The sequence below is a fragment of the Papaver somniferum genome, chromosome 11 (assembly GCF_003573695.1).
Source record: "Papaver somniferum cultivar HN1 chromosome 11, ASM357369v1, whole genome shotgun sequence".
Taxonomy (NCBI): Eukaryota; Viridiplantae; Streptophyta; class Magnoliopsida; order Ranunculales; family Papaveraceae; genus Papaver; species Papaver somniferum.
In genome coordinates, this window is record NC_039368.1 from 131,464,364 (window position 1) to 131,488,329 (window position 23,966).

The 23,966-nt window shown below is 39.2% G+C and overlaps 4 protein-coding genes across 7 annotated transcripts; 3 read left to right on the forward strand and 1 right to left on the reverse strand.

Moving 5' to 3' along the window:
• Nucleotides 1-223: 223 nt before the first annotated feature.
• Nucleotides 224-906, reverse strand: LOC113325184. The gene is made up of 3 exons (XM_026573396.1): nucleotides 894-906; nucleotides 616-815; nucleotides 224-532 (listed from the first exon to the last, which is right to left on the reverse strand). The coding sequence occupies exons 1-3, from the start codon at nucleotides 904-906 to the stop codon at nucleotides 224-226; spliced, it is 522 nt and encodes a 173-aa protein (XP_026429181.1).
• Nucleotides 907-13,951: 13,045 nt separating this feature from the next.
• Nucleotides 13,952-14,662, forward strand: LOC113325185 (putative F-box protein At3g16210). The gene has a single exon (XM_026573397.1). It carries the CDS (start codon nucleotides 13,952-13,954, stop codon nucleotides 14,660-14,662), a length of 711 nt encoding a protein of 236 aa, XP_026429182.1.
• Nucleotides 14,663-15,838: 1,176 nt separating this feature from the next.
• On the forward strand, nucleotides 15,839-17,398 carry LOC113325186 (GDSL esterase/lipase At4g10955-like). The gene is made up of 4 exons (XM_026573399.1): nucleotides 15,839-15,850; nucleotides 16,039-16,154; nucleotides 16,348-17,056; nucleotides 17,147-17,398. Exons 1-4 carry the CDS (start codon nucleotides 15,839-15,841, stop codon nucleotides 17,396-17,398), a joined length of 1,089 nt encoding a protein of 362 aa, XP_026429184.1.
• Nucleotides 17,399-19,161: 1,763 nt separating this feature from the next.
• Nucleotides 19,162-22,886, forward strand: LOC113323391. 4 transcript variants are annotated; one of them, XR_003347567.1, is made up of 3 exons: nucleotides 19,162-19,257; nucleotides 19,391-21,733; nucleotides 21,995-22,886. XR_003347567.1 is itself a non-coding variant. In XM_026571689.1 (3 exons), exons 1-3 carry the CDS (start codon nucleotides 19,228-19,230, stop codon nucleotides 21,080-21,082), a joined length of 681 nt encoding a protein of 226 aa, XP_026427474.1. In that variant the 5' UTR covers nucleotides 19,162-19,227; the 3' UTR covers nucleotides 21,083-22,886. The 4 variants fall into 4 exon arrangements, 2 of the variants coding, with proteins under 2 accessions (XP_026427474.1, XP_026427473.1); XR_003347566.1 differs by having other exon boundaries at nucleotides 22,008-22,886; XM_026571689.1 differs by having other exon boundaries at nucleotides 19,391-19,961; nucleotides 21,003-22,886.
• Nucleotides 22,887-23,966: the final 1,080 nt, after the last annotated feature.

A 23,966-nucleotide genomic window follows, 5' to 3' on the forward strand; every position in this document is an offset into this window, starting at 1 on the left:
TTCTAACACAGGAAAATGAACATGGATCTAAAGTTATGACTATGCCCCCAAGCTTGGGAGCACCCAGAAAACTATTCAGCAAAAAGAAGAGTGTTTGAAAAAGAATACGATCAAAAGGCAGCCCAATCGGGAGAAGGGGAAGTTACTTGAGAAGAATCCCTTGCCTCAGGTTGCGAAACGTTGGGAACCCCACTCTGAGAAGGCAAAGCAGGTCCTTGTCGATCTATCCCTGACCATCCCCTGCAACGTGAACTGATTGATATTCGCCCTGCCTATCACCAGCAACAGCTTCACAATTAGCTTCATCCTGCCCGACCCCCTCAGCGAACTCATCTTCAAAGTCGGAATCTTCCTCGTAAACATCCTCCTCGTCAGTTTCTTCCTCGCCGCTGGATTTTTCGTCCTCGATAACCTCTTCCTCATCACTAGATTCGGGCTCCACAAACTCATCATTAGGCACGGGAACATCAGGGAATTCTCTAGCAGGAAAATTATTCTCAGTGGTGACGCGATCGGCAGTATCCTGGGCGACCTTATTTCACAGCCTCTGCGCTTCGTGACTAGCATTAGCAAGTTGGGACCCCTATTGCGACGCTTCAATAATACATTCCAAACCTCCATGACTTCCTTGTACTGCTCAGACTCTGTGTTTACACGAAGAATCTCATCATTCGCCAAAGAAAGCTTCCCAGATAGATCAGCTGCCAGCTGCCAAGAAGAACCATCACCGCTCTTAAATATCTCCAACTCTTCTTGCGACTTCTCAAATTTTCCCATCAGAGAACCCAACTCAGCCTTCAAATTTTTCTCGTTTTCTGCGAAGAACAAAACCAAATCAGAACGCTTGAAGAAGAAAATAAGTCGCAAAATCTAAGATAGGCTATCAGGTGTACCTTCTTTATGCATGATCACAGAATCTAGCGTCTTCTGGTGTTGTTCTACCCAACTAACATATTTAGTCGCTGCAAATCTATTCTCTTCAATTTTGTTGGAATATTTTCAACGCCGCTAACCAAAGGGGGGTCCTGGGGGGCATTGATGTCTGTTGATGAAGGAACCTGACGTTTCGTGAATAGAAACCTGTTGGCGAATAAAAAAAAAAAAAAAAAAACTATTCCCAACAGGTGCAAAACCCTTTATAAATAGCTTCTCCCAGTTTCGTTTAACATATAAGAAAAATCAATCTGTTTTCTCTGTTTCAAAAAGCATCATCAGAAATCAGAAATCTCTTTGTGTGTTCTTGATTGAATCAAGGGGTACAAACCTTGAATTCAGTTTTCGTTGCAGGGCTTTCATTGTATCCTGAAGGCAATATTTCGCATACCTGTTGTAATCGCCAATTGTTATTGGGAGGGTAGAAATATTTGTCTAAAAGAAATTTATACAAGCCTTGAAAGTTTTGGAGTGCAACACTTTCTTCTCTGTGTCATTCATCCTTTGTGAAACCCTTTTTTTTCCAACAAATTTCACCTAAGGCCCTATCAAAGTCATCATTGCCTTCGATTCTTAGACGATTTCAAATATTCTCAAGAATCACGCGAAGCGCGTGGTTCTCCTTCGGGCAATCTTGAACAGCCTTCGCCCCATCCTCAATGACCTCATTCTTTTATCATCAATCAAAGCGGTCTTTTCATCGTTCAATTTCCTAATAGCACCCCGAAGACGTCGATCACGATACCTAGAAGATCCAAGAATTGCAAACAACTTCCTAAACTCAAGTTTAAGATGCCCATACTTTTGCTTGTAATCCTCAGTATCATCTTCAACATCATCCTCCTCATTCTCAGCCAACAAAAAATCTTGCCTAAGAGAATTAAAATGCACCAGAAGAGTCTCCCTATCTATGTTCGCGGCAACGGAAAGATCAGAAAGATTAAACACCTCTGCAAAGAACCTCGCAACCCTCAACTAAAGAAAGTATCCCTAAAAGAACAATAAAAGGCAGGAAGGAAGAAAAATAACTCGAAAACGTATCTGCTAACAAATCATTCCAACTCGAGCAGCATTTACTACACTCGCACTGGCAGATTACTCCTCATTAAGTCTATTACGATCCTTCTGGAGTAGGGAAATGTCGCCTTGAAGACTTACGACTTCGGCTTTAAGAGAAGAGTGGTAAGAAGGTTGTCATTCACTCGGACTTGATGAGATTGATTTTATGAATTAATAAATTAAAATAAACGAAAAATATATACAAAAAATGTCACGGGATGAAGAATTTATTGGGACCCAGGATTTCATTGTTTTTCATGTTCATGGGGTTCAGAAATTAATTGTAGACATTTATAGCTCAGCACAAAGGAAATATCAACTCTATTCTTTGCCAAATTAGATTTCATAAAATATTATGCGTAGGTCATAAGCATGGCGCATCAAAATTACCTAGAACTAAGCATGCTCCATCAAACAAAGTCACGAGTAATTAATAGAAATCATAATTCATTAAAAATCAAAGCAAATAGTAAACAAACAATCAATTAAGTTACCCCAATGGTGAAATTCATCTTCCTCCGTTGTCCCAATGTTGGGTTTTAGCTCATTAGGTTGGAAACACACTCAAAATATGGATTCATAGCTCAAAAAGGTGTTACAAAGGTGAAAAGGATAAAAAGAAGCGAGTTTGCAACGCCTGCAGACTGTTACAGCCTCACTGTCACAACTATTACAAAGAACTATTGCTTCTTGGGGTCGCAGAAGAACTATTGTTTAAAGATACAAAATGTGACGGTTAAGAACGACAGTCCTAGTTGGTTTAAATTTCTTCGTTCTCTTCTTCAATGGCAGCAGCAGAGACAAGCTATGCAACTTTGATTTCTCACCCTTTTTCGTCCCCTAACTCTCCATATCCCTATCTGACACTCCCATAAACTTACTTCCATCCAAAGAAAGTTCTTTTGGGGCATAAGTCAAATAGGGGTTTTAATCCTATAAGGTGGAACAAAGTTTGTAAACCTAAAGACATGGGAGGTATGGCTTTCAGAGACTTAGAAATGCTTAACTTAGCATTACTCATCAAAGTTTCTTGGAGATTACTAACTTAAAAGGACACATTGTGGACTCAAATCATGGAGTGTAAATACTTCAGGAATGGGGATATTCTTCATCAAAAAATTGAAGAAAAGAATTTCTCTTATACATGGAATGGTATAGCTAAAGGTCTCATCTATGTTCAACAGAATTACTTCATGGAAGTTAATAATGGTAAAAAAAAACGAAAATTTGGCTTGACAGATGGATTCCAGGCTTGTCCCATCCTCCTATTCCAGTCAATGAACTACACAGGTTCTATCAAGATGTAGAAGAACTTCTTCTACCAAACTCAACTACTTGGAATGTGGAGCTTCTAAGTAATCTTTTTGATGCTGATACTTCTTTAAAAATACAAAACATCTTCATGGATACTACCAAGGAGGATAATATGATTTGGATGCCATCAATAGATGGAAAATTCTCAGTCAAAAGTGCTTACAAGATGCTCACCAAAACTGAAAATAATACTCACACCAATGGAAGAATTATTCATTCCACCACATGGAAGAAACTATGGTCCTGCAATATCATGCACATAATCAAGGTTTTCATCTAGAAAAGTTTACATGGTATTCATGCTACCAGATCCAGAATCGCTCATCACAACCCTGATGTTGATACTCTCTATGGAATCTATGGGAATCATGTTGAAACAATTGAACACTTAAATTTTGAATGTCTGCATTCCAGAGCAGTCTGGAGAAAGCTTGAAATCGACATAGACGCAGAAAGAAATAACTTCCTGAGTGTTTCAGAATGGACTGAAAGTTGGTTCTCTAATCAGTATGCAGTCTCCAATGAGAAGAAACTTTTCACTCTCATGATTACTTCTTGGATTTTATGGAAAGACAGATGCGATGCTGTCTTCCAGGGAGTTTCTCTGAACTCTCTAAACTCACTTCATAGGGTTAACTTTTACTTAAACTCACATCAGCATACTTATGACATGCATACTATTAGTAATATCTCCCCTTCTATTTCGCGTTGGAAACCTCCTGAGAAAGATTTTTTAAAAATTAATGTAGATGCTTCTTTTGACAATGATACTAACCAACTTGGTACTGGTTTGATTCTGCGTAATTATGCAGGTGCCTGCCATGGGATCAGAGGAGAATGCGCAAATGGAATTCTAAGTTCTGAAGCTGGAGAATGTTTAGCAATACGAGAAGCACTACTCTGGGCAAAGGAATTAAAGCTTGGAAAAATTCACATTGAAGCTGATGCAATGTTAGTCATTCAGTCAATAAATGAGAACTCCCTATTAATACAATGGGAAAATAGGAATATTCTCAAAGAAATCAAACATTTAAGTTTAAGTATTAGTTTCTGCAAATTTTCTTTTACAAGTAGAGATAACAATCAAGTGGCAGATGTTGTTGCCAAGTTTGTTAGAACTTCAGCATCCCCTCTCAGCTGAGTTTTGTGATCTTCTAGCTAAAGATCAAAACAATATTCATCAATAATCAATTACTCCTTTCTATATAAAAAAAAGAATATTTTCTTTCCTTTCCCGCCTTCAGACGCTGTCAATCAATGTTGAAACTTCCTTACTTAACTCCTTCACGTCTCTGCAGCGACCAAGCACTTTCCAAACATGAGCAACACACGAATTAGAGTCCCAGCAGCATACGAAATTCATAGAAAATCCTGTGAAAACTCTCTCACGAACGTGTTGGTCTGTTTGCTTCAATCCCACGATGCAGCCAACTCTAACCGAAACCATCGACCATACCATCCCTGTTTGGTCCAAACAGGCCCAAAAAAACCAAATTCAGTGCTCGAGTCTCATTCCAACGTGACCAAAATCTTAACAGAGTTTCCGCAGGAAGAAAACCCGGGAATATGTTCAACCCTTATATCCACCGTTCTATCCAATTCTGGTATAAACAACGACCATTACTAGCTCTATTGGATCAAAATTGACAAACCCAATGAATTTCAACCCTTGAATCTCCCTAGAACACGATCAAAACTTCAACCCTAATTCTGCATGGGTCTGCACTATCTCCCGCCAATTTTGAAATTTGAAATGAAGAAGAATATGTGTCCTGATCCACAACACGGACGCCTTTAACAGCAGGGTGCCTGGGGTGCCCTTATCCAAAATGAGGGTGCCTTTAGTACTTTTCTCCGGGGGTCCAAATAACACTTTTTGAGTAACTTTTTCCACACAAGTGTATTTATCCAAAAATACCTACACAAACATAAAAACACCATAATAAATAGAAAATCAAGCACTAATAATAGAGACACTGAGGACAATTTAGACACAAAAATGTGTTTATCAAATACCCACAAACTTATTATTTGCTAATCCTAGAGTAAATCTAATCTAAAAAAAATAAAACCCAAACTCACTAGGTGGCCCTAGTGACCGAGTTATAATCTCGGGAGGGTTTACCAAAAGTGTACCCACAAAACCTTTTACTCCAAACCCTAGCTATCTACGCAGAACCTTGGAAGGCACTAAAGAATCTCCTTGGTTGGCATACAATCATTGACTATAGGAGGAAGTACCCTGATGCGAAATTCCAATTTCTGTAAACGAGTTGCACTCAAGCATACTAAAATTCATATAAAGTGACAGAGCTCTACTCAGATAGTTTATGGACATCATAAGCGGAGTCAAACAATCACATGGAAAGATTAAGAAGATGGATGTAGAGAAAAACGTAGATGGTTTTGATATTGACTAAGGTGAACGGTGTTTCCCATATCTGTCTGAAGGACACTACTAGGATGAACCTATCCTAATGGAATGAGATACCAGTCTGACTAATATCAACACAGCTGGCATATACAAGGGGACCAGCGGGTGATAATCCTAACTCTAGATCAACACAACTGGCATATACAAGGGAACCAATGGTCGACTTTATTGAATTTATTTCGGTTGGTCTGATGGTATGATCTCAATCACTCTATTTCACCCTATCAATGGTAACAACTTGAATCGTGTGCCCCACCAAATCACTTAGAAACATATTTTAAAATAAAATAAAAGAAAATCAGAAGTGAAAAGGATTCAACGAGATATGGCGAAACTACCATGTTTTTTTTAAAAAAAAATTCTAACACCTGAGCTATGTGCTTTTATGAATAGACTCTTTAGATGTTTCCATCTAATCAGATTGGTTCCTCAACTCCTACAACCAAGATGTTCCCATCCATTTAGATTGGTTAGTGTCAACCTTAATAGGCATAAATTTCTAGGCTCTAGAGTTTATTTATTTATACTGCAGCTAAAATGTTTCTCCCATACCCCCAAACTTAAATCTAATATTGTCCTCAATGTTCTAAAGATAAAATTAAAAGCATGATCAAGGAGAAACTGTTACCATTTGAAGCAAAAGAGATAAGGAAAGATATTACCGTGTCGCATGAATATTGGGTTACCTCCCAAGAAGTGCTAAGTTTAAAGTCTTCATCCAGAGTTGGATATAACTAGTCACCTCGCAGAATCATATAGCAGTAACCGGAATAACTGTGGGTCATCTGGATCAAAAAGTATTACCCAAAGGAAGAGAAAATTGAAACAGAACATGAAGATACCGAACATACCCTTATTTAAATTTTTGTTTAAGACAACTATTTCTAGTTGTGGCTTAGGTTCAGGCTCTATAAAAGGGTCTAAATAAATTTTTTTCATTGGTTGTACTTCCTCAAAAGAAGGATTCTTAAGATCAGGTTGTAGAGTCTGGAAATACTCAAGTAGGAACTTAGAAGCACATAATAATAACCTAAAAAACTGCGGATCCTTAAAGTCAATCAGTTTTGACTCACACAATTGACCACGATGAGAGTGTTGGTCAATCTTAGGCAAATGTGTCGATTCTAATTTCCTAAAGTACATAGGCTTAGTCTCAAAATTTAATAACTGACACATTTCAAATTCAAACGTTCCCACAATTGGAAGAAATTTTTTTGGTGAGAAAACAAAATCAATATTGGTATCATAGCCTGGGTTAACCACATCAACCAGAGGATGGGTTTCGAACAACTGAGCTTCTTTATGGACATTATTAGGTTCGGGAGAGTTAGTATGAAGATAATCTGGCACAATGGTTAAGGCACATATATCAAGTCCCAAGTGAGGGACATTTATAATAGTTAAAGCACATGGAGAATGATAATCACCCCCAAACTTAGAGTTTTCAGTATCTCTAGAAAGACTAGTCACGACTTCCCTAATTTCTAGGTCATCAGATTCCTGGAAATGGTCAATTGATTCTTCTAAGTCAGGCTCATCCTCACTCATCTCTACGAGTTCACTTTTTTTATCTAAGACTATTGTTTCTAAATCGCTAGACTCAAAATTAACTCGTTCCTTTAAACCTTCGTTGGCTTCATGAAAAGGAAATGCTACATCGTCTAAAACGGGGATATTTTTAGTCAAATCCTCGTCCTTTTGAATAGGTGAATAATTATTAAAATTATTTGGATTTGTACTAGAATTAACATTATCATTATAAAGCTCATTGGGAGTAACAGATTCCTCATCACTATGCCTATATATTTCAGATTCTTCATCAATACTATCCTCATCACAACCATCAATATAATAACATGAAAATGATTGATCAAACCTCATATAAAGTATTGCTTCCAATTCTAACCTCGTAATCTTGATTATGTAAATGGAAATTTTCCTCATTTTCAAGGGTGCAATGTATTGGCAATTCAGTGTAATTCGAGCAATTCTTTCTTCCGTTTCTAACTCAAGCCTACGTGTAGACTCATAAAACTCACGTGTTGACTCAGTTAACTTACATGTTGACTCAGCTAACTTCCTGAGGGTATCTTCTAATGAATTTTCACTCATTGCTACAGTTCTTTCATCCATAACTAAGTCATTTATGTCCTCTAACTTATGTGTCGACTCAAGTAACTTACGCGTTGAATCAAGAATCTTACGTGCCTCATCTAGAGGAGAGGAATTATAAGAATTTTGCTCGTATGACGTGGGAATGTGGATAGTAGTTGGGCTCACCATGGTATGGACCGTAACCCTCAAAATCTTGGCGTTCGCAACCACTATTCACATTATGGTCATAATAGGAATAATGCCATGTTGCTCAGCCGGATAATCATTGTATTGGCTATTATAATACCAGTTTAACATCCTCAACACAAAATAAACCCACTGATAGGGGATTCGTGGGTGGATAGAATCTTACCTCCCGTACCAGACGGGCGATGAACCGTTGAAGTCGACTCAGGCCACCGAATCCGATGTCAGTGTACGAACCTGAGGGGCTGAGACAGTATCGTAACTGTCTTCCTTCCCTGCAACAGTTATATTTAAATTAACCCTTCCTTAGGCTTTTAAAAATAATGTCCAAAAGAATGTTCCAAAAATAAAGTCCAAAAATAAAAAGAAAAATTACAAAAATAAAATCCTATTTAAAATTTCTGAAAATAAAATAAAATAAAATAATTATATACAAAAATCTTCTTCTTCATTCCTTTTGGATTCCTCTTTTCATTCCTTCTTTAGCTTCGCTTTTCTTTTCAGCACTTTCTCTCTTTTTCTTTAGCTTAGTTCCAAATCTGAAAGCAAACAAAAAAAATACCAAAACGCGTAAAAAAGAACAAAAATAATAATAATAAAAATAAAACCTAAAAACAAATCTATACACAAGTCTTATATAGTGGTAAGAAGTTTGTCGTTCACTCGGACTTGATGAGATTGATTTTAAGAATTAATAAATTAAAATAAAAGAAAAATATATACGAAAAATGTCACGGGATGAAGAATTTATTGGGACTCAGGATTTCACTGTTTTTCATGTTCACGGGGTTCAGAAATTAATTGTAAACATTTATAGCTCAACACAAAGGAAATACCAACTCTATTCTTTACCGAAGTAGATTTCATAAAATATTACGCGTAGGTCATAAGCATCGCACATCAAAATTACCTAGAACTAAGCATGCTCCATCAAACAAAGTCACGAGGAATCAATAGAAATCATAATTCATTAAAAATCAAAGCAAATAGTAAACAAACAATCAATTAAGTTACCCCAATAGTGAAATCCAGATTCCTCCGTTGTCCCAATGTTGGGTTTTAGCTCATTAGGTTGGAAACGCACTCAAAATATGGATTCATAGCTCAAAAAGATGTTGCAAAGGTGAAAAGGATAAAAAGCAGCGAGTTTGCAACGCCTACAGACTGTTACAGACTCACTGTCACAACTGTTACAAAGAACTATTACTTCTTTGGGTCGCAGAAGAACTATCGTTTAAAGATACAAAATGTGACGGTTAAGAACGAAAGTCCTAGTTGGTTTAAATTTCTTCGTTATCTTCTTCAATGGCAGCAGCAGAGAAAAGCTCTGCAACTTTGATTTCTCATCCTTTTTCGTCCCCTAACTCTCCATATCCCTATCTGACACTCCCATACTCTATTTATACCCCACGGGCCATCAAATACCTCGTCATTAGTCCAAAAATATCTTCATAACCCCGGCAGTAAAGAAAGATATTCTCAGGATATTTTCTTTCCTTTCCCGCCTTCATACGCTATCAATGAGTGCTGGAACTTCCTTACTTAACTCCTTCACGTCTCTGCAGCGACCACGCACTTTCCAAACATGAGCAACACACGAATTAGAGTCCCAACAGCACACGAAATTCATAGAAAATCCCGTGAAAAACTCTCCCACAAACGTGTTGCTCTGTTTGCTTCATTCCCACGATGCAACCAACTCTAACCGAAACCATCGACCATACCATCCCTGTTTGGTCCAAACAGGCCCAAAGAAACCAAATCCAGTGCTCGAGTCTCATTCCAACGTGACCAAAATCTTAACAGAGTTTCCGCAGGAAGAAAACTGAGGAATTTGTTCAACCCTTATATCCACCGTTCTAGTCAATTATGGTATAAACGACAACCATTAATAGCTCTATTGGATCAAAATTGACAAACCCAATGAGTTTCAGCCCTTGAATCTCCCTAGAACACGATCAAAACTTCAATCCTAATTCTGCCTGCATCTGCACTATCTCCCGCCAATTTTGAATTTTGAAATGAAGAAGAAGATGTTCCCTGACCCAAAACACGGGCGCCTTTAACACCAGGGTGTCTGGGGTGCCCTTATCCAAAATGAGTGTGCCTTTAGTACTTTTCTCCGGGGGTCCAAATAGCACTTTTTGAGCAACTTTTTCCACACAAGTGTATTTCTCCAAAAATACCTACACAAACATAAAAACACCATAATAAGTAGAAAATGAAGCACTAACAATAGAGACACTGAGGACAACTTAGACACAAAAATGTGTCTATCAAAGAGATCTGGGTAGACTGAACACGAACCAAGTTCACCAACTTGTGATAATCCTCGATCTGGGAAACTCTGCGACACATATTCTGAAAATCAATATGAACAGTGTCAAAAGGGGCGACGTGCTCAATCTAGAGCGAAAGCGCAAAGCATCAAGCTTACTAGATAATCAAACACGAGAGGTTGATCGAGGGAAAGATCAGAACTAAATTCCCATCCAGACTGAGGAGCATCATCAGACAAGGTTTAACGCCAATTCGCGAACAAGAGAGAGAGCAGGATCAGACATAGAGAACTGAGCAATAGAAGTTATCTTGGAAGAGAAGTTCACAGCGACATCTTCAAGGGAAGACGAATCTCCTGATTTTGTCGAACTAGGAGTAGGAGCGAGGTCGCTTGTCTCATAAATATCATCAACATGAGATCTTTTCCATTTACCTGCAATTGAGAACTTCCTAATCGAAGATAACGCGACAGAAGTGTCAACCTCGGCTAAGGTAGACACTTGGGAAGACCCCAAGGTCAAAGGGTTAACCATGTTGATGATGGGCTTATCCTTTGACACGCCCCTGGACTTGTTCCTACTCTGGCTAAACTTACTTATTTTCGCCTTCTTGGATTTGTGCGAAACAAGGGAATCTTCACGATCGAATTCGTTACCTTCGCCCTCAAAGCCTTCACCTTCTTCACCCTCGCCCTCATCCTCAGTCTCCTCCTCATAAGGAAGAGTCTAAACAAACAAAAGTTAAATTATTAGGCAGAAGCAATGAAACTCGTCTACAAAGCGGCGATCCACGCTACCTTTTTTGAACGCGAAGGCCTTTTCCCCGACTTCGCCTCTGCAAGATCCTTCTTCTTATTCTCAGCAGCAATCTTCGCCTTATTCTCAAGCGAAGAAAATTCTTTCGCCATCTATAAATTCAAAGGAAATACATAAGAGAGAGTCACAAAATAAAATAAAATAGAGAACAGAGAAGAACACATACACAATCCTCTCGGTCAGGCCAATTGAACCTCCAAGGGAAGTATGCAAGAGTACCATGCCCTACAAGCGAAGCATTCGGAGCATCCCGAGGACTCCCATATGGATTACGACCCCATAAAAGAGGGCCCTCAATGATCAGATAAAACTTCATCTAACTAGGATCACTAGAATGGCGAAGGAGGCTGTTATAATTGCTATGTTAATCCACAATGTCCATAAGTTTCTTCATATTATCTTTCAACTTCGCCCTACTCAAGCGAACACCCCAGCGTGAACCATCTCTAACAACCCAATTCACAACATACTGTTGAAAGAAAGATTCAACAGTATAATCCACATGATCATAACGGTCCACTACGTCTGGACAGATAGATTTTCCAACACCAGTCGCGCGAAGCGAAAACTCAAGGATAATGCGACTCGCGCCCCCACTCAATTAATATGCAGCTCGACCGATCCTCGCAAGAATTTGGTAGAACAAAGGAACCTCAGGGTTAAAGAGGGGAAAAGGGAGACCATCCTTTAGTTGTCCAAACACGACAGGCATACGAGTCGCGCTCCATGATCCTTCTAGAATTTTCTCCTCACTCAGAGGAACAACAGGAGATGAACCAGGCGGAACAATGATCTTGAAACCCTTACCCTCCAGCATAGATCGATAGATTTTAAGAACGTCAACCCACTTCTTAAAAGGCTTACGCTTCGTGCTAAAAAGAACACATGGGAATGAGTATGGGATGTTAAAACTTCAAAAAATTGTAGAAATGGTGGAAGGAAGATCATAATCATACCATGGAAAGCACAAAATGATTAACCGAGGCAAAACTAACTTACCTAGAAGATGATGGGACAACAACAACAAGAGCGGGGATGTCTTGATCCGCCATAAAACCAGAAATGAAGAATCTGAAAAGAAGAGTTCCAAAGAAAAAGACGAACAGAGAAGGGAGAGGGTAGCGTAACAAAAATAAAACTTTACTCTTTTTTACCCCTCTCTTAGATATTTATCTGAAGGAAAACAGTAAAGACGTGCCGCCCGAAGAGGAAGAAACCGCTAACACGTGTGGCGGTTACGCGGAAATTACGGAAGCATGTCGGGTAAGACAGAGAAAACGAAAAGACAGGTCAGGAACGAAGCATTGACCAAGAGTTCTCGCATTATTCCACTTGCAGAAGAACAACGCGAGAAGAGGAAAAATGTATGAGGTGAAATATCTCCCAAGACAAATCCCACAACTTCACTCTAAGTAAAACATTCATAAGCATGAGGAAGAAGGAAATTAGGCGAAGAGTAATTACGCGATAACAAGGAAGAAGTAGGAGGAACAATCACACGATAAGTACAACACAACATTCATCGAGAGAGATACGAAGAAACGACGCGATAGACAAGGACAGGTCTCAAAAGCCTGATGAATAAGACAAACTGAAACAAGATCAGCTAACAGAGATCTTGCACGTGAACTTTGGTTGTTTTCTACTGATGTATTTTCCTATATAAAAATTAAAATGATAAATAGAGAGGGAGGTTAAAAAGGAATTCAGTCAAGTAAGAGAGCTAAGAAACACTTCTAAAGAAAAGAGAGAAGCCATAAAAGTTCAACCTTAGTTTTATTTCCTCCATTGTTGTATATCGAATGTCTTTGTAATCACTGTAAGAACATCATATATTCAATACAAAGTGGTGTATAATATCATTAATGTTTGAGTTAATTTCCATGACTTAGGCTTTGTGTTATTATCACCTCAACGTGGGTAGTTGTGGGATTTTCCGCAACTACAGCAATAAAGATCAACCAAAGAATTGAAAAACATCTTTGAGATGATAGCTATTGCATCAAAAGACAAAAAACCAAGAAAGAAAATACATTAAGATACAGTGAATAAGGTGGTAAAAGATCACACCCAGAAGACGAAGATGAAGAATATAGTATTATTGGTCTAACAGGTGATCTTCCCTTGAATTTCATTTGTAACGACCAAACTAATGGAGTGAATTCGTCGAGTGCTTAAGAGAGCTTGTCAAATCAACTGTGCAAGTATTAGGGGAGTGTGGCTTAGGGTTAACAGACAAAGTTGTTTTGATTGATGGAGTGGTTGATACAGCTAAAAGACTTCCAAAGGTAACTGTTGGCAGAAGAGAATTCGGAAAGAGTGTGTACAGAAACTAGCTTATATTGGCAGCGCATGAAAGAACTTGGTGCTAGTTGGAGCTTATGCTGTAAAAGGCGCTAGGCGAGGCGCCAAGCCCATTGCCTGGCCTGGCATAGGGCTTAAGCGCTTCCTAGACGCCATAGGCGCCCATGAACAATTAGAAAAATAAATAAAAATTGGTCATATCGCCTCGTCTTGGCGTCTTTTTTTACTAGGCGCTGGTCCTACGCCTAGTGGGCCTTTGGGGCTTAAGCGCCAAAGGCGCATGCCTTTTACAACATATTTGGAGCCTACTTGTATGCAAAAGAGGGTCGAGATTGTTCTCTGTGACCTTTGACCTATTTCCTTATTAGCGTGCGTGGGTTTCCCTGATAGTATGGGCTTCCACCGAAGGAGGCTATCTATAAAAAGGAAACACACCAGTTAGTGTTTAGGTATTATTCTCATCGAAAGTAAGCTAGAGACGAAATCTTTACCAACACCAATTAACAGCATTATGGAGAAACTTCATACGGATATCGAGGAGAATATACTTGATCGATTACCAATTAAGACAGCTTTAGCAGCGAAACAGGTATGCAAAACATGGAGAATTTTCCTCCGTAGTAAGACTGATAAGGTAGGTTTGCTGGTCGTTAAATCATGCTATTATCATGTAAACGGAGACAGAACTTATTCTGGAGATCAGTCTGATCTTATCCATGGGAAGATGAAATACAATTACTCTTACCGTATACTTGATGAGATGCACAACTACCGCAATTCTTTTTCACTCATACCAAATCCTGGAGATCAGTTTCAGTTTGATTATAACATGCTTATTGGGTCATGCAATGGTTTGGTTTGTATCCAAAGACGATGTGATTGGAATCTTGCAGAACCTTTTTTAATTTGCAATCCCGTTACCGGAGAAGTTGTGCATGTTCCTAAAACTAATACATATAGATTGTCCGACTGGGCATCGAACTTCATACTTGGGTTTGGTTATTGTGATTCAAGGAACGAATACAAGATTGTTAGAACGTACACGCACTGCATGGAGCCAAGGCAGACTCATGTCCAAGTTTATACTATTGGTAGTGATAGGGATGCTTCTAAACTTTGTGCTAACCTTTTAGCTGGAATTGTGCTAATAAGATCTGATGCAGGTGCTTTTGGAGGAGAAAATGTTTCAGAACACAAGATTCAGACATGCAAGTCAAGCTGAGGCAGAAAGAGTATTAAAAGTGTGTATATGGGCTCAAGGTTTACAGCAGCCAGTTTGATCAAGATTGTAACTCCCTTATTAGGCATGTACCTCCATATAACAAACACTTATAGCTTATCACAAGCTACGTCAGCCATGGAGTAAGTTGGCAAAACACTTACCAGAATATTATTCATCAGGTTCATGGACCACTCTATTTATTTATTTTTGTGTGGATTATCTATTATTAGGCGAATTTCATACAAGAGTGGAATTATAGTATCAGGTCATGACTAGTTTGAGGCCTAATATTGGATCCATCTACTACCGGACTTAAACTAATACAACTTGGCGGATCCATAGTCCAACTTACAACACTATTAAAAGCTCTTGCAACCATTCCACTTTGATGCGTAAATTTTTCCCTTACATTTGTACTTCTTATTTTTCCCTTGCACTAACACAAACACAAATAACAATAATGGCATTTTAATGCAAAACAAGTCTCATAAATTTTAAATCTACAACGTGCATGACATGGTAACTTACACATTTTATGTCATGGATATCCTTGAGTCCCGTGACAAACTTAATTACTCACTCCGTCCTACCGGTCACCAGCATGACTAACTCTCCATCTCTAGTTTAGGTTTAAATAAATGTTTCCAACAACAATATGTCTCTGACAAATATTTCATTCCTTGCTATTATCTTCTTTTCTTTAGTATTTCTAACAAATGTTTACTAATGGCATACTATCATAAAACTATCTTTTGATCTTCAAACGCAGGTCATTTTCCAGAGAGATTAGGGGTATTGCAAGAAATGAAATCCAATTATATGATCATGTCTAGTGCTCATCTGATTCGATGTTTCTTCATGCAACTTGGCCAGTAGAAAGAGTTACATGATTGATATAGTAGACATTATTTAGAATTGGTTGTTAAATAGTGCCAGTTATAAAAGCTTACAATTGGTTTTTGTTTAGTGTGATTTACAGTGGGTGCACATTTGACTTATTTGTTTTTTTGCACAAATTGTAGTTCAGACTAATCTAATAATATCACTTGCAAATTTTCATAGTGTGTATATAATGTCTGTAATGACATAAGAATATTTGTACTGCAAACACGATTCTTTTAATTTCATTTAGTAAACCATTAAAATTTCTTCAACGATTTCTTCCGGTTGCTCAGGATGAGTTTTCAGGTTTGATTCTTTGCCTCTCTAACACATAAAAAGACATTTCTTGATCTCTATCTTAGATGCTAAAGAGAAATTTTGGCATGTTCCAATGATTTATAAAGAATAAGTCTTTGTAAAACAATTGAAAAAAAAACGTAACATCGCAAGAAGTTATTGAGTTTCAACGTTTAAGTTCTTGTCTTTGCTTCTAGGTTATTCATGGAGTTACATGTATGATATGTCTATTTGAATGTCTCATCAGTACCGAGTCTGGCAGTTCCACGAATTTGACTTTGTTTCAGGGTTCTAACTTGTCCGCGGTGGACTGGTAATATATTATCTTTCAGGCTTCTGTTGAATCATTCCATTTGTTGCGAACTCAAATATGATCAGTTTGTGCGATATTGTTTTGAGGGTAAAATTGGGTCAACTAGTGTTAGTCTGATCCAATTTCTGATTGTTAGAACGGAATGGTACAATGTCTGCAACTACTAACTAGACATTTTTATGGCAATTTGAAGGAAAAATGCACATCACCGAAGAACACTATCTGCTAGCTTAGTTTCTGGTGCCTATGTTATGGAGCATGACCGTCAAGCAAATCGGCAAGGGAGTGATGCTCTTGCACCACAATGGTGGGAATTCTTCAATTTTGAGATGTTGTATCCACGCTTCGATACTAACTATTTCTCCATCTTTGGTGCGGTATATGGATACAAACCCATGACGGGTTTTAAATATTACCAGACGGATTTTATTCCACGATATGTCATTGCGTTTAGGGGAACCACTATCAAGAAACATACCGTCTCATGGGACCTGTTATTAGACCTTAATATTATCAAACATGGACTTCACCAGTCATCCCGCGTTAGAGTTGCAATGGAAGCTGTTCAAAGCAGGGTATCTGAAGTTGGAGCTAATAATGTCTGGTTGGCAGGACATTCTTTAGGCTCTTCCGTGGCTATGCTTGTCGGGAAAAACATGGCGAAAACGGGTAACTATCTGGAATCATACCTCTTTAATACACCTTTCATTTCGGCTCCAATCGAAAAGATTAAGAGTGAGAAAGTGAGGCGTGGGGTTCGGTTTGCTAGCAGCCTGGTCAAAGCAGGACTCACCGTCGCCACGAAGGGTATGAAAGAGAATAGAGATCCAAATGATCCGTTTAGTGCGTTTTTGACATGCACCCGCTGTGACAAGGAGAAGGTGTCCCTTATCCTATTCAGTGTTAGTATTTAGTATTAGGATTCTTAGTAGTAATTAGTTGGGTAATGTGTCTTTATCAATTGTAAGGGATGGGTTAGCATTTAGTGTTAGGATTTTGATGCGGTCAACCCACCAGTCAATCTGGCGGGTCCATTGGAACCTGTGGACTTGCGAGAGGACTTTCCCACCATCCTCAAATGTGAGGTAAAAGAGGTCCTAAAAGGTACTAAGAGAGGGAAGGCACTGGGACCTGATACCATCCCGATTGAGGTGTGGAAGTCCCTGGGAGATGAAGGGATTAGTTGGATGACCAAGCTCTTCAACAATATCTGCCTTTCAAACAGGATGCCAAAAGACTGGTGAAAAAGTGTCATCGTGCCGATCTTTAAGAACAAAGGGGACATCCAGAGTTGTACTAATTACAGGGGCATGAAACTTATGCACACAATGAAACTTTGGGAACGTGTTATCGACCGAGGGTTACGAGGGAAATCAGGTGTTACGAAGAATCGGTTTGGGTAACAGATGATGGAGCGCTATCGAGAACAAATGCGTAATCTACATATGGTGTTCATAGACCTAGAAAAGGCTTATGACAAAGTCCCACGGGAAGTAATGTGGTGGGCACTCGAGCAGAAGCGGGTATCACCTAAATATATATCCATTATCAAGGGTATGTATGAGGGAGCGGTCACAGGGGTCAGGACGTGTGACGGTGTCTCAGATGACTTCGCTATCAACATCGGACTACACCAAGGGTCAGCTTTGAGCCCTATCTGTTTGCGCTAGTACTGGACCAAGTTACAAACGATATACAGGGGGAGATCCCTTGGTGCATGCTCTTTGACGATGATGTAGCACTTATTGGGGAGTCCAAGCAAGAGGTAGAAGGTAAGCTTGAGTTGTGGCGCCAGACTCTAGAATCGAAGGGTTTAGACTCAGTAGAACAAAGACTGAGTATCTGAAGTACGCTTTTGACGAAACCGAGAGGGATGATGGAGAACTACTACTTGACGGCCAGATTGTACCAAGGAAAGAATCCTTTCGATATCTGGGATCTATGATCCACAGTGATGGGGAAATAAAGGAGGACATGAGACACATATCCCAGTCAGGATGGGCTAGATGGAGACTGGCGACTGGAGTCCTCTGTGATCGTAAGGTCCCAGTTTAACTGAAAGGAAAATTTTACAGGACAACAAAGACCAGCGATGTTGTACGGAGCTGAATGTTGGGCAACTAGAAGCTCACACCTCATGGAAATCCATGTGACAGAAATGAGGATGCTAAGGTGGGCACACAAGGCGCGATAAAATCAGAAATGACTGTGTCCGTGGGAAACTTGGGGTAGCACCAGTGAAGGATATAATGTCACAACATCGGCTATGCTGGTTCGGGCATCTCCAACGAAGACCACCTGACGCATCAGTTCGTTTAGGACGCATCACATGGCCGACATGAAGAATGAAACTCATGTGGGATGAATTGATAAAGCGGGACCTGAATGAGTGAGGCTTGGACGGCACTAGACAGAAGTGCGTGGAAAGAAGCGATCCACGTGAAGGAGGTATGTATACGAGGTACGCAAACTAAGCATATTCCCCTTTGAATTTTTGTCTCCTCTATTAGTAGGATTGTTTATACCACGAACATGTAAACAACCACGGAAGAATTGTGAATGGGGGAAACCCCCTAGTAGCTTTGCAGCTCGCAGGATTGTGAATGGGGGAGACCCCCTAGTAGTCCTGCAACCGGGACATGGAATATGTGGATACATCACCTGAATGGTCGCGAACGCGTAATTCCACTAAAGTGACGATCACTGCACCCTCTGCACCGAAAGCGAACAGGACACAGGATGTGTTAAGGATTAGTGTTGCCTCCAGGCAAGTTACGTTTAGGCCAGAAGGCATCCGGTATAAAAACTTTAGCCGCATCTCTGGAGATAAGATCGTTACGTGGTTTATCTCCGCTCGACCCAGTACTTGTTACTGAAAACGAGCTCCGATTCTGGTTCTGGGTTATATATAGCCACGTATTGGCTTAGTAACCGTAGGATCTGTTATCTAATGTTGAGCTTTATAAGCTCTGAGTCTGTAATGAAACTCTTATGAGAAGAATTATCAATAAAATAGTTTAGTTTAGCAATTAGGCTTGGTTCACTATGAATCAAGAGGTGACTTACTCCGATTATGATCCAAACCTTGTTGTTGTACATCCAGGTACATAACAATTGGCATCAGAACCGTTTATTTCCGCACAAATTTATCCAATTTTTTTTCATATCAATCTAGGAATTATTGATATAGAGTTAAGGCAAAAAATGAAGCCAATAACCATTTCCTTGATCCGCAGACACAGTATAGAGATCTATCCAACGAAGTATCTGCATGGGGTATTAATCGTGAGCTTTGGAGATTACAGAATGAAATCTCTTGGGCGGGGGTCAGTTGGGAATCCATTCACATACCATCATACGAAGAACAATTCATTATTAGAGTTGGGAACACTAAAGCTACGAAGGAGGAAGAGGTATTCAATGAAGAACTGAAACCTGAATTCAGTCAAGATATTACTCCAAATTCTCTTCCTGATGCTACTTCATATTCAACTTTCAATTCCGATTCAATTTCTGGATCTCCAACCGATTCAGACAAGGGTTTACATGGGTTTTTAAGATCGACACCATACATTGAAGATTCTGATATTTCAATTGATGATTTCACGGTTTCTCCATATGAGGAAATCAAATCAATTTCTACTGGTGTTGTTGAAGAAGATGATTCTTCCGATTTACAACTGATTCCTCCCATTTTCTTCGTTGGAAACGATGCTGATGATTCAACTGAGGCTGTGAGTATCCAGTTTACAGTAATTGATAAAGCTGGAGTGAATAATTTTGAAAGGAAGGATCAAATCAAATGGGGTAAGTTTTTTTCCATTATTCTCGATTCTTCTCGTATCATTTTTGATCCAGGAAAAGATTTCAAACTCACTAAGAGGTTTTGTTATTTGGCCGGTGTTTATGAATTTGGTTTCGATTCAATTACTTCCTGTTCTTTTGCGATATATGTTTGCTCAAATTTAATGGATGAAATTGATAAAAATCCCGTATATGAGCTGATTTCTAAGAATGGCTACTGGTCAGATTCATGGTCTGGTGGTTCAATTGTTTGTAGACTAACTAATGGGGGTGTTATTAGTATTGCTGAAATGTTGTTTGTTAAAATTTCAAAGAGAGACACAATTTGGTTGGATAAAATGCTTGGGACTGTATTGCGGAGCTGGAATGATGGTGTTTTTTGTTCATATCCTTCTTTTGTTTACACTGGTTCCGTATTTGATCGTGACAGAGGGTATTTTAATTTTGCTGATGCTTATAGAATTGGTTTTGATACTCATAATTCTGGCTTGATTGTTCTTATGGAGTTGATTTTCATGAATGAGTGCAATAGAAACTGTGTTTACAAGGTAATTAAAAGACATGGGTATCGATTGAAATGGTTGTTTCAAAATTCTATTGTCCTGCAGTTTGTTACAACTGGTGACAGGGGTGATAATGGTCAGTTGTTTTCGAAATGGTCACAAGGAAATCGAATAAGAATGAATACTCATTTGTCTATGTGCATGCTAATGTGTGCGATTAGGAATATTTATCAATTGTTTCATCAAATGCTTGATATGTGGGAAAAGCAAAAATTTATTTCTCAGCTGAAGTATGTTTTGCTTGATGCGATTTTGGGTTTTCAATTTGAGTCTTTGGCTGTTGATTTTATTCGACTTCTTGAAGAATTTTTTAGGCCAGCAACCGCATGGTCTCACCAAGTTATTACACTTTTGAATTCTAATGTTACCTTGGTTCGACTCCATGACTACTCTATAAGGATTATTCTTGCAATTGTTAGCAGCTGTTTTCGACTTCTAAAGATGTGCTTCTTCTTATCAAGTTCAACTCTTACATCTGCAGCTATTAAAGACGAAGAAATGAAGAAATATCTCCATTCTTACACAACTGGTCTTCATTTCTTGTACTTTGTTCAACATTAACCTTATGGCTGTCAACATTGGATGTGCGTGGGGTATGGAACAATGAGAGGCTATGGGAGTATGAAGATAATAAAACTTGTACTCACTGTCACACATGCTCCAATTGTGTCAAGGTTAGTGAACTTCTTAAGATGGAAGTGCAAATTGTATTCTACAAGTCTGGACAGTGTTGCATATTTGAGTTGGAGCAGTCCAGTTATCATGTGGATGACGGAAACTCGACTCATACTCAGGGTAATTCAATTCCTACAAGTGTGGCTTTTGGTAGGATATTTGAGGTGGATATTATTCAAAATTTATCACATCATTGACAACTTGGATACGACGAGTTCTCAAGTAACAATTGCTGCATTCCTCTTCTTTCTCATCAACTTTGCTCGCCGAATATATGATAGAGGCAAGTTGTTAGCTAATCATGGGTATTTTTCTTTGGATGTTACTTCTGAATGTTGTGTTACACATTTTCTTAACGTCTCCAATTCAGCTGGTGCCTTTCTAGAATTCCAAGACTTTTCTCTTGTGCGAAAGACCGAACTGTTTTCAGTTGGAAATTTCTGGGTTAGTGCTGAGAAGAATGCAGCGATTTCCTGTGGTAGTTGTTCGAGTTTCCTTCCGTATCTATTTTGCAACAATTAGTGGTGCTACATTCAGGTCTGTGCTTCTTTTACTGATTTTCTCAACTGTAGTAGTCCAAGCACATGGGAATTTTGTGTTGGTATTTTGTCATACTCGCCTGTCATGTTTGGTTTGTCCATAAAAAAGTGACTATCTCCAGCTTGAGTTCTATGGAAGACAGCAGGCAGTACAACTCTTACATACTGTAATGCACACCATAGTTGTGTCCAAGTCGGTGGCCTGTGCAAGTATGGTTCTATGGTTCGCAAAGAAATGGACTTCTGAGGTGTTGGATAGTTTTCATTTTCAGATTCCGAGAAGTTGGATGATCACACGAGAAATGGCTACTACAAGCTCAAGCAACTTGCACCAACTTGTGATGGTCAGCTCAATGTGAGGAACTGTTCTGCGGTATTAGAAAAGCTACATCATTCCTTTGGACACTCATACAAGCTTGACATTTTTCAGAGGTGTTACCAGCATGGTACTTTGATTTCACGTGCTAGTTGTTCGATTATGCTTCAGTACCCATTTTGCCGCAATTGCTGGTGCTTAGGAGTTGCAGGAATTGAGAAGTTGGCGACACAAACATCAGCGACTGGATTATTGAAGAGTGCGCTCGGAGGAGAATCGAAAGTCATTCACGTGGTTCCTTGTTGGGGGAATTACCGATTAACGTAAAACCAATCACACAACACCACCGATTAACGTGGACAAAACCTTTCAATGCGAAAAGTAAACAACCACGGGCAAACTTCCACTATGACAAATAATGGGTTACAACGACTTATCCCAAACTGGGGTTTCACAAGACTTCACGGTGCATATAGCACTTGGATAACAATGCCCTCTTTCTATACTCACCGCTAACGATGGATAACCAAAATAATTCTTTACCAAATACTTGGATAGATTCAACCAATAATAAAACAAAAAAGATGAGAAACTTACTACTAGAAGGAGTTGAATAAACCCTAAAAATCCTTTCAAGAGATGTAGGATGCGGTGGATTAATCTTCACCAACCAAACTGGTTCTTCGCTAAACACCCTTCTTCTTCAAGCTCACATAATATTCACCCTTCTCCTCGAATGGTGGCTGCCTTGTTTTCTCCTTCCTCTTGTTTTCTCACGGCGCCAAAACCCTCCTTTGGTCGCACCTTTCTTGATCCCTCACACAAGGCTTATATACCAAATCAGTTTCCTTTTCCACACCTAATTAACATCCTTTATTAAGAAATTTTATGACCTATTTCCTTATTAGCGTGCATGGGTTTCCCTGTTAGTGTGGGTTTCCAACAATGGAGACTATCTTACTAATATAAAGAAAATAGGGATTTTTCACACGTCCTATGGGAAAAGATTCTATTACCCTTCCGCATTTTTGTTTTCCTGCTCACTTTTTCGTAGATTTCAGTTATACGAGGGGTACATGCGTGAATCGTGCCAAATTTAGATCAATTTTAGTCTTTTCTTCAGTCTTTTCTTCCCTAAGAGCGTCCACAATGGTACGAGTATAGCCAAAGACCAAAGACTAAAAAAAAGATCAAATTTGGGTTTAGTCCGTCATGTGGCGTAGTGGGAAAAGAGTAAATTTGATAGGACGTTAGTATAATGTTCGCCTGAACGTCAAGCGTTGATAAAGCTTACGCCTGGCATGGGGCGTTTATATAGATTACGCCTGGCATATGGGGCGTTTATATAGATTACGCCTGCCATGGGGCGTTATATAGATTACGCCTGGTCAGTGAGATTCCAAAAAAAAAAAAAATGGGGCGAAGGTATAAAGCCCCCTCAAGCAATTCAAAATTTAAGGTACAGGCGTTAAGTATATGAACGCCCCTGCATCAGGAAAATTCTGTATAAACGCCCCAAATCAGACGTAATCTATATAAAATCCCCATGCCAGGCGTAATCTATATAAATGTCCCATGCCAGGCGTAAGCTTTATCTACGTCCGTTACAGGCGAATTATTTACCAACGCCCCTGCATCAGGCGTTAACTTTACGAACGCGCGATGAGTGGCGGACATTATATCAAAGACCGTTGTGTAGGATTAGATTATATCAACGCCCGACCATATTTGGGTTTGGTCTTGGTCGTCGACCAAATTTGGTCTGGGTTTTAGTCTTTGATCAAATTTTGATCGATAGTCCCACTACGCCTGTCCACTGGATCAAATATTTGGGTTTAGTCGTCCACTGCAGTTGCTCTAAATCGACTACAGGTATCGTAGAATGCCTCTGATTCAGTAAATGGGTTAGTAGAAC

Bases quoted from the DNA above. Each gene is read 5' to 3' on its own strand.
- LOC113325184 (XM_026573396.1), bottom strand. The intron at 533-615 runs GTTTGGAATGTA...CTGTGAAATAAG, and splicing joins AGTACAAGGAAGTCATGGAG to GTCGCCCAGGATACTGCCGA.
- LOC113325185 (XM_026573397.1), top strand. From the start codon at position 13,952: ATGGAGAAACTTCATACGGATATCGAGGAGAATATACTTGATCGATTA.
- LOC113325186 (XM_026573399.1), top strand. The intron at 16,155-16,347 runs GTAATATATTAT...GGCAATTTGAAG, and splicing joins AACTTGTCCGCGGTGGACTG to GAAAAATGCACATCACCGAA. The intron at 17,057-17,146 runs GTTAGTATTTAG...ATTTAGTGTTAG, and splicing joins TGTCCCTTATCCTATTCAGT to GATTTTGATGCGGTCAACCC.
- LOC113323391 (XM_026571688.1), top strand. From the start codon at position 19,228: ATGATCCAAACCTTGTTGTTGTACATCCAG. The intron at 19,258-19,390 runs GTACATAACAAT...CTTGATCCGCAG, and splicing joins CCTTGTTGTTGTACATCCAG to ACACAGTATAGAGATCTATC.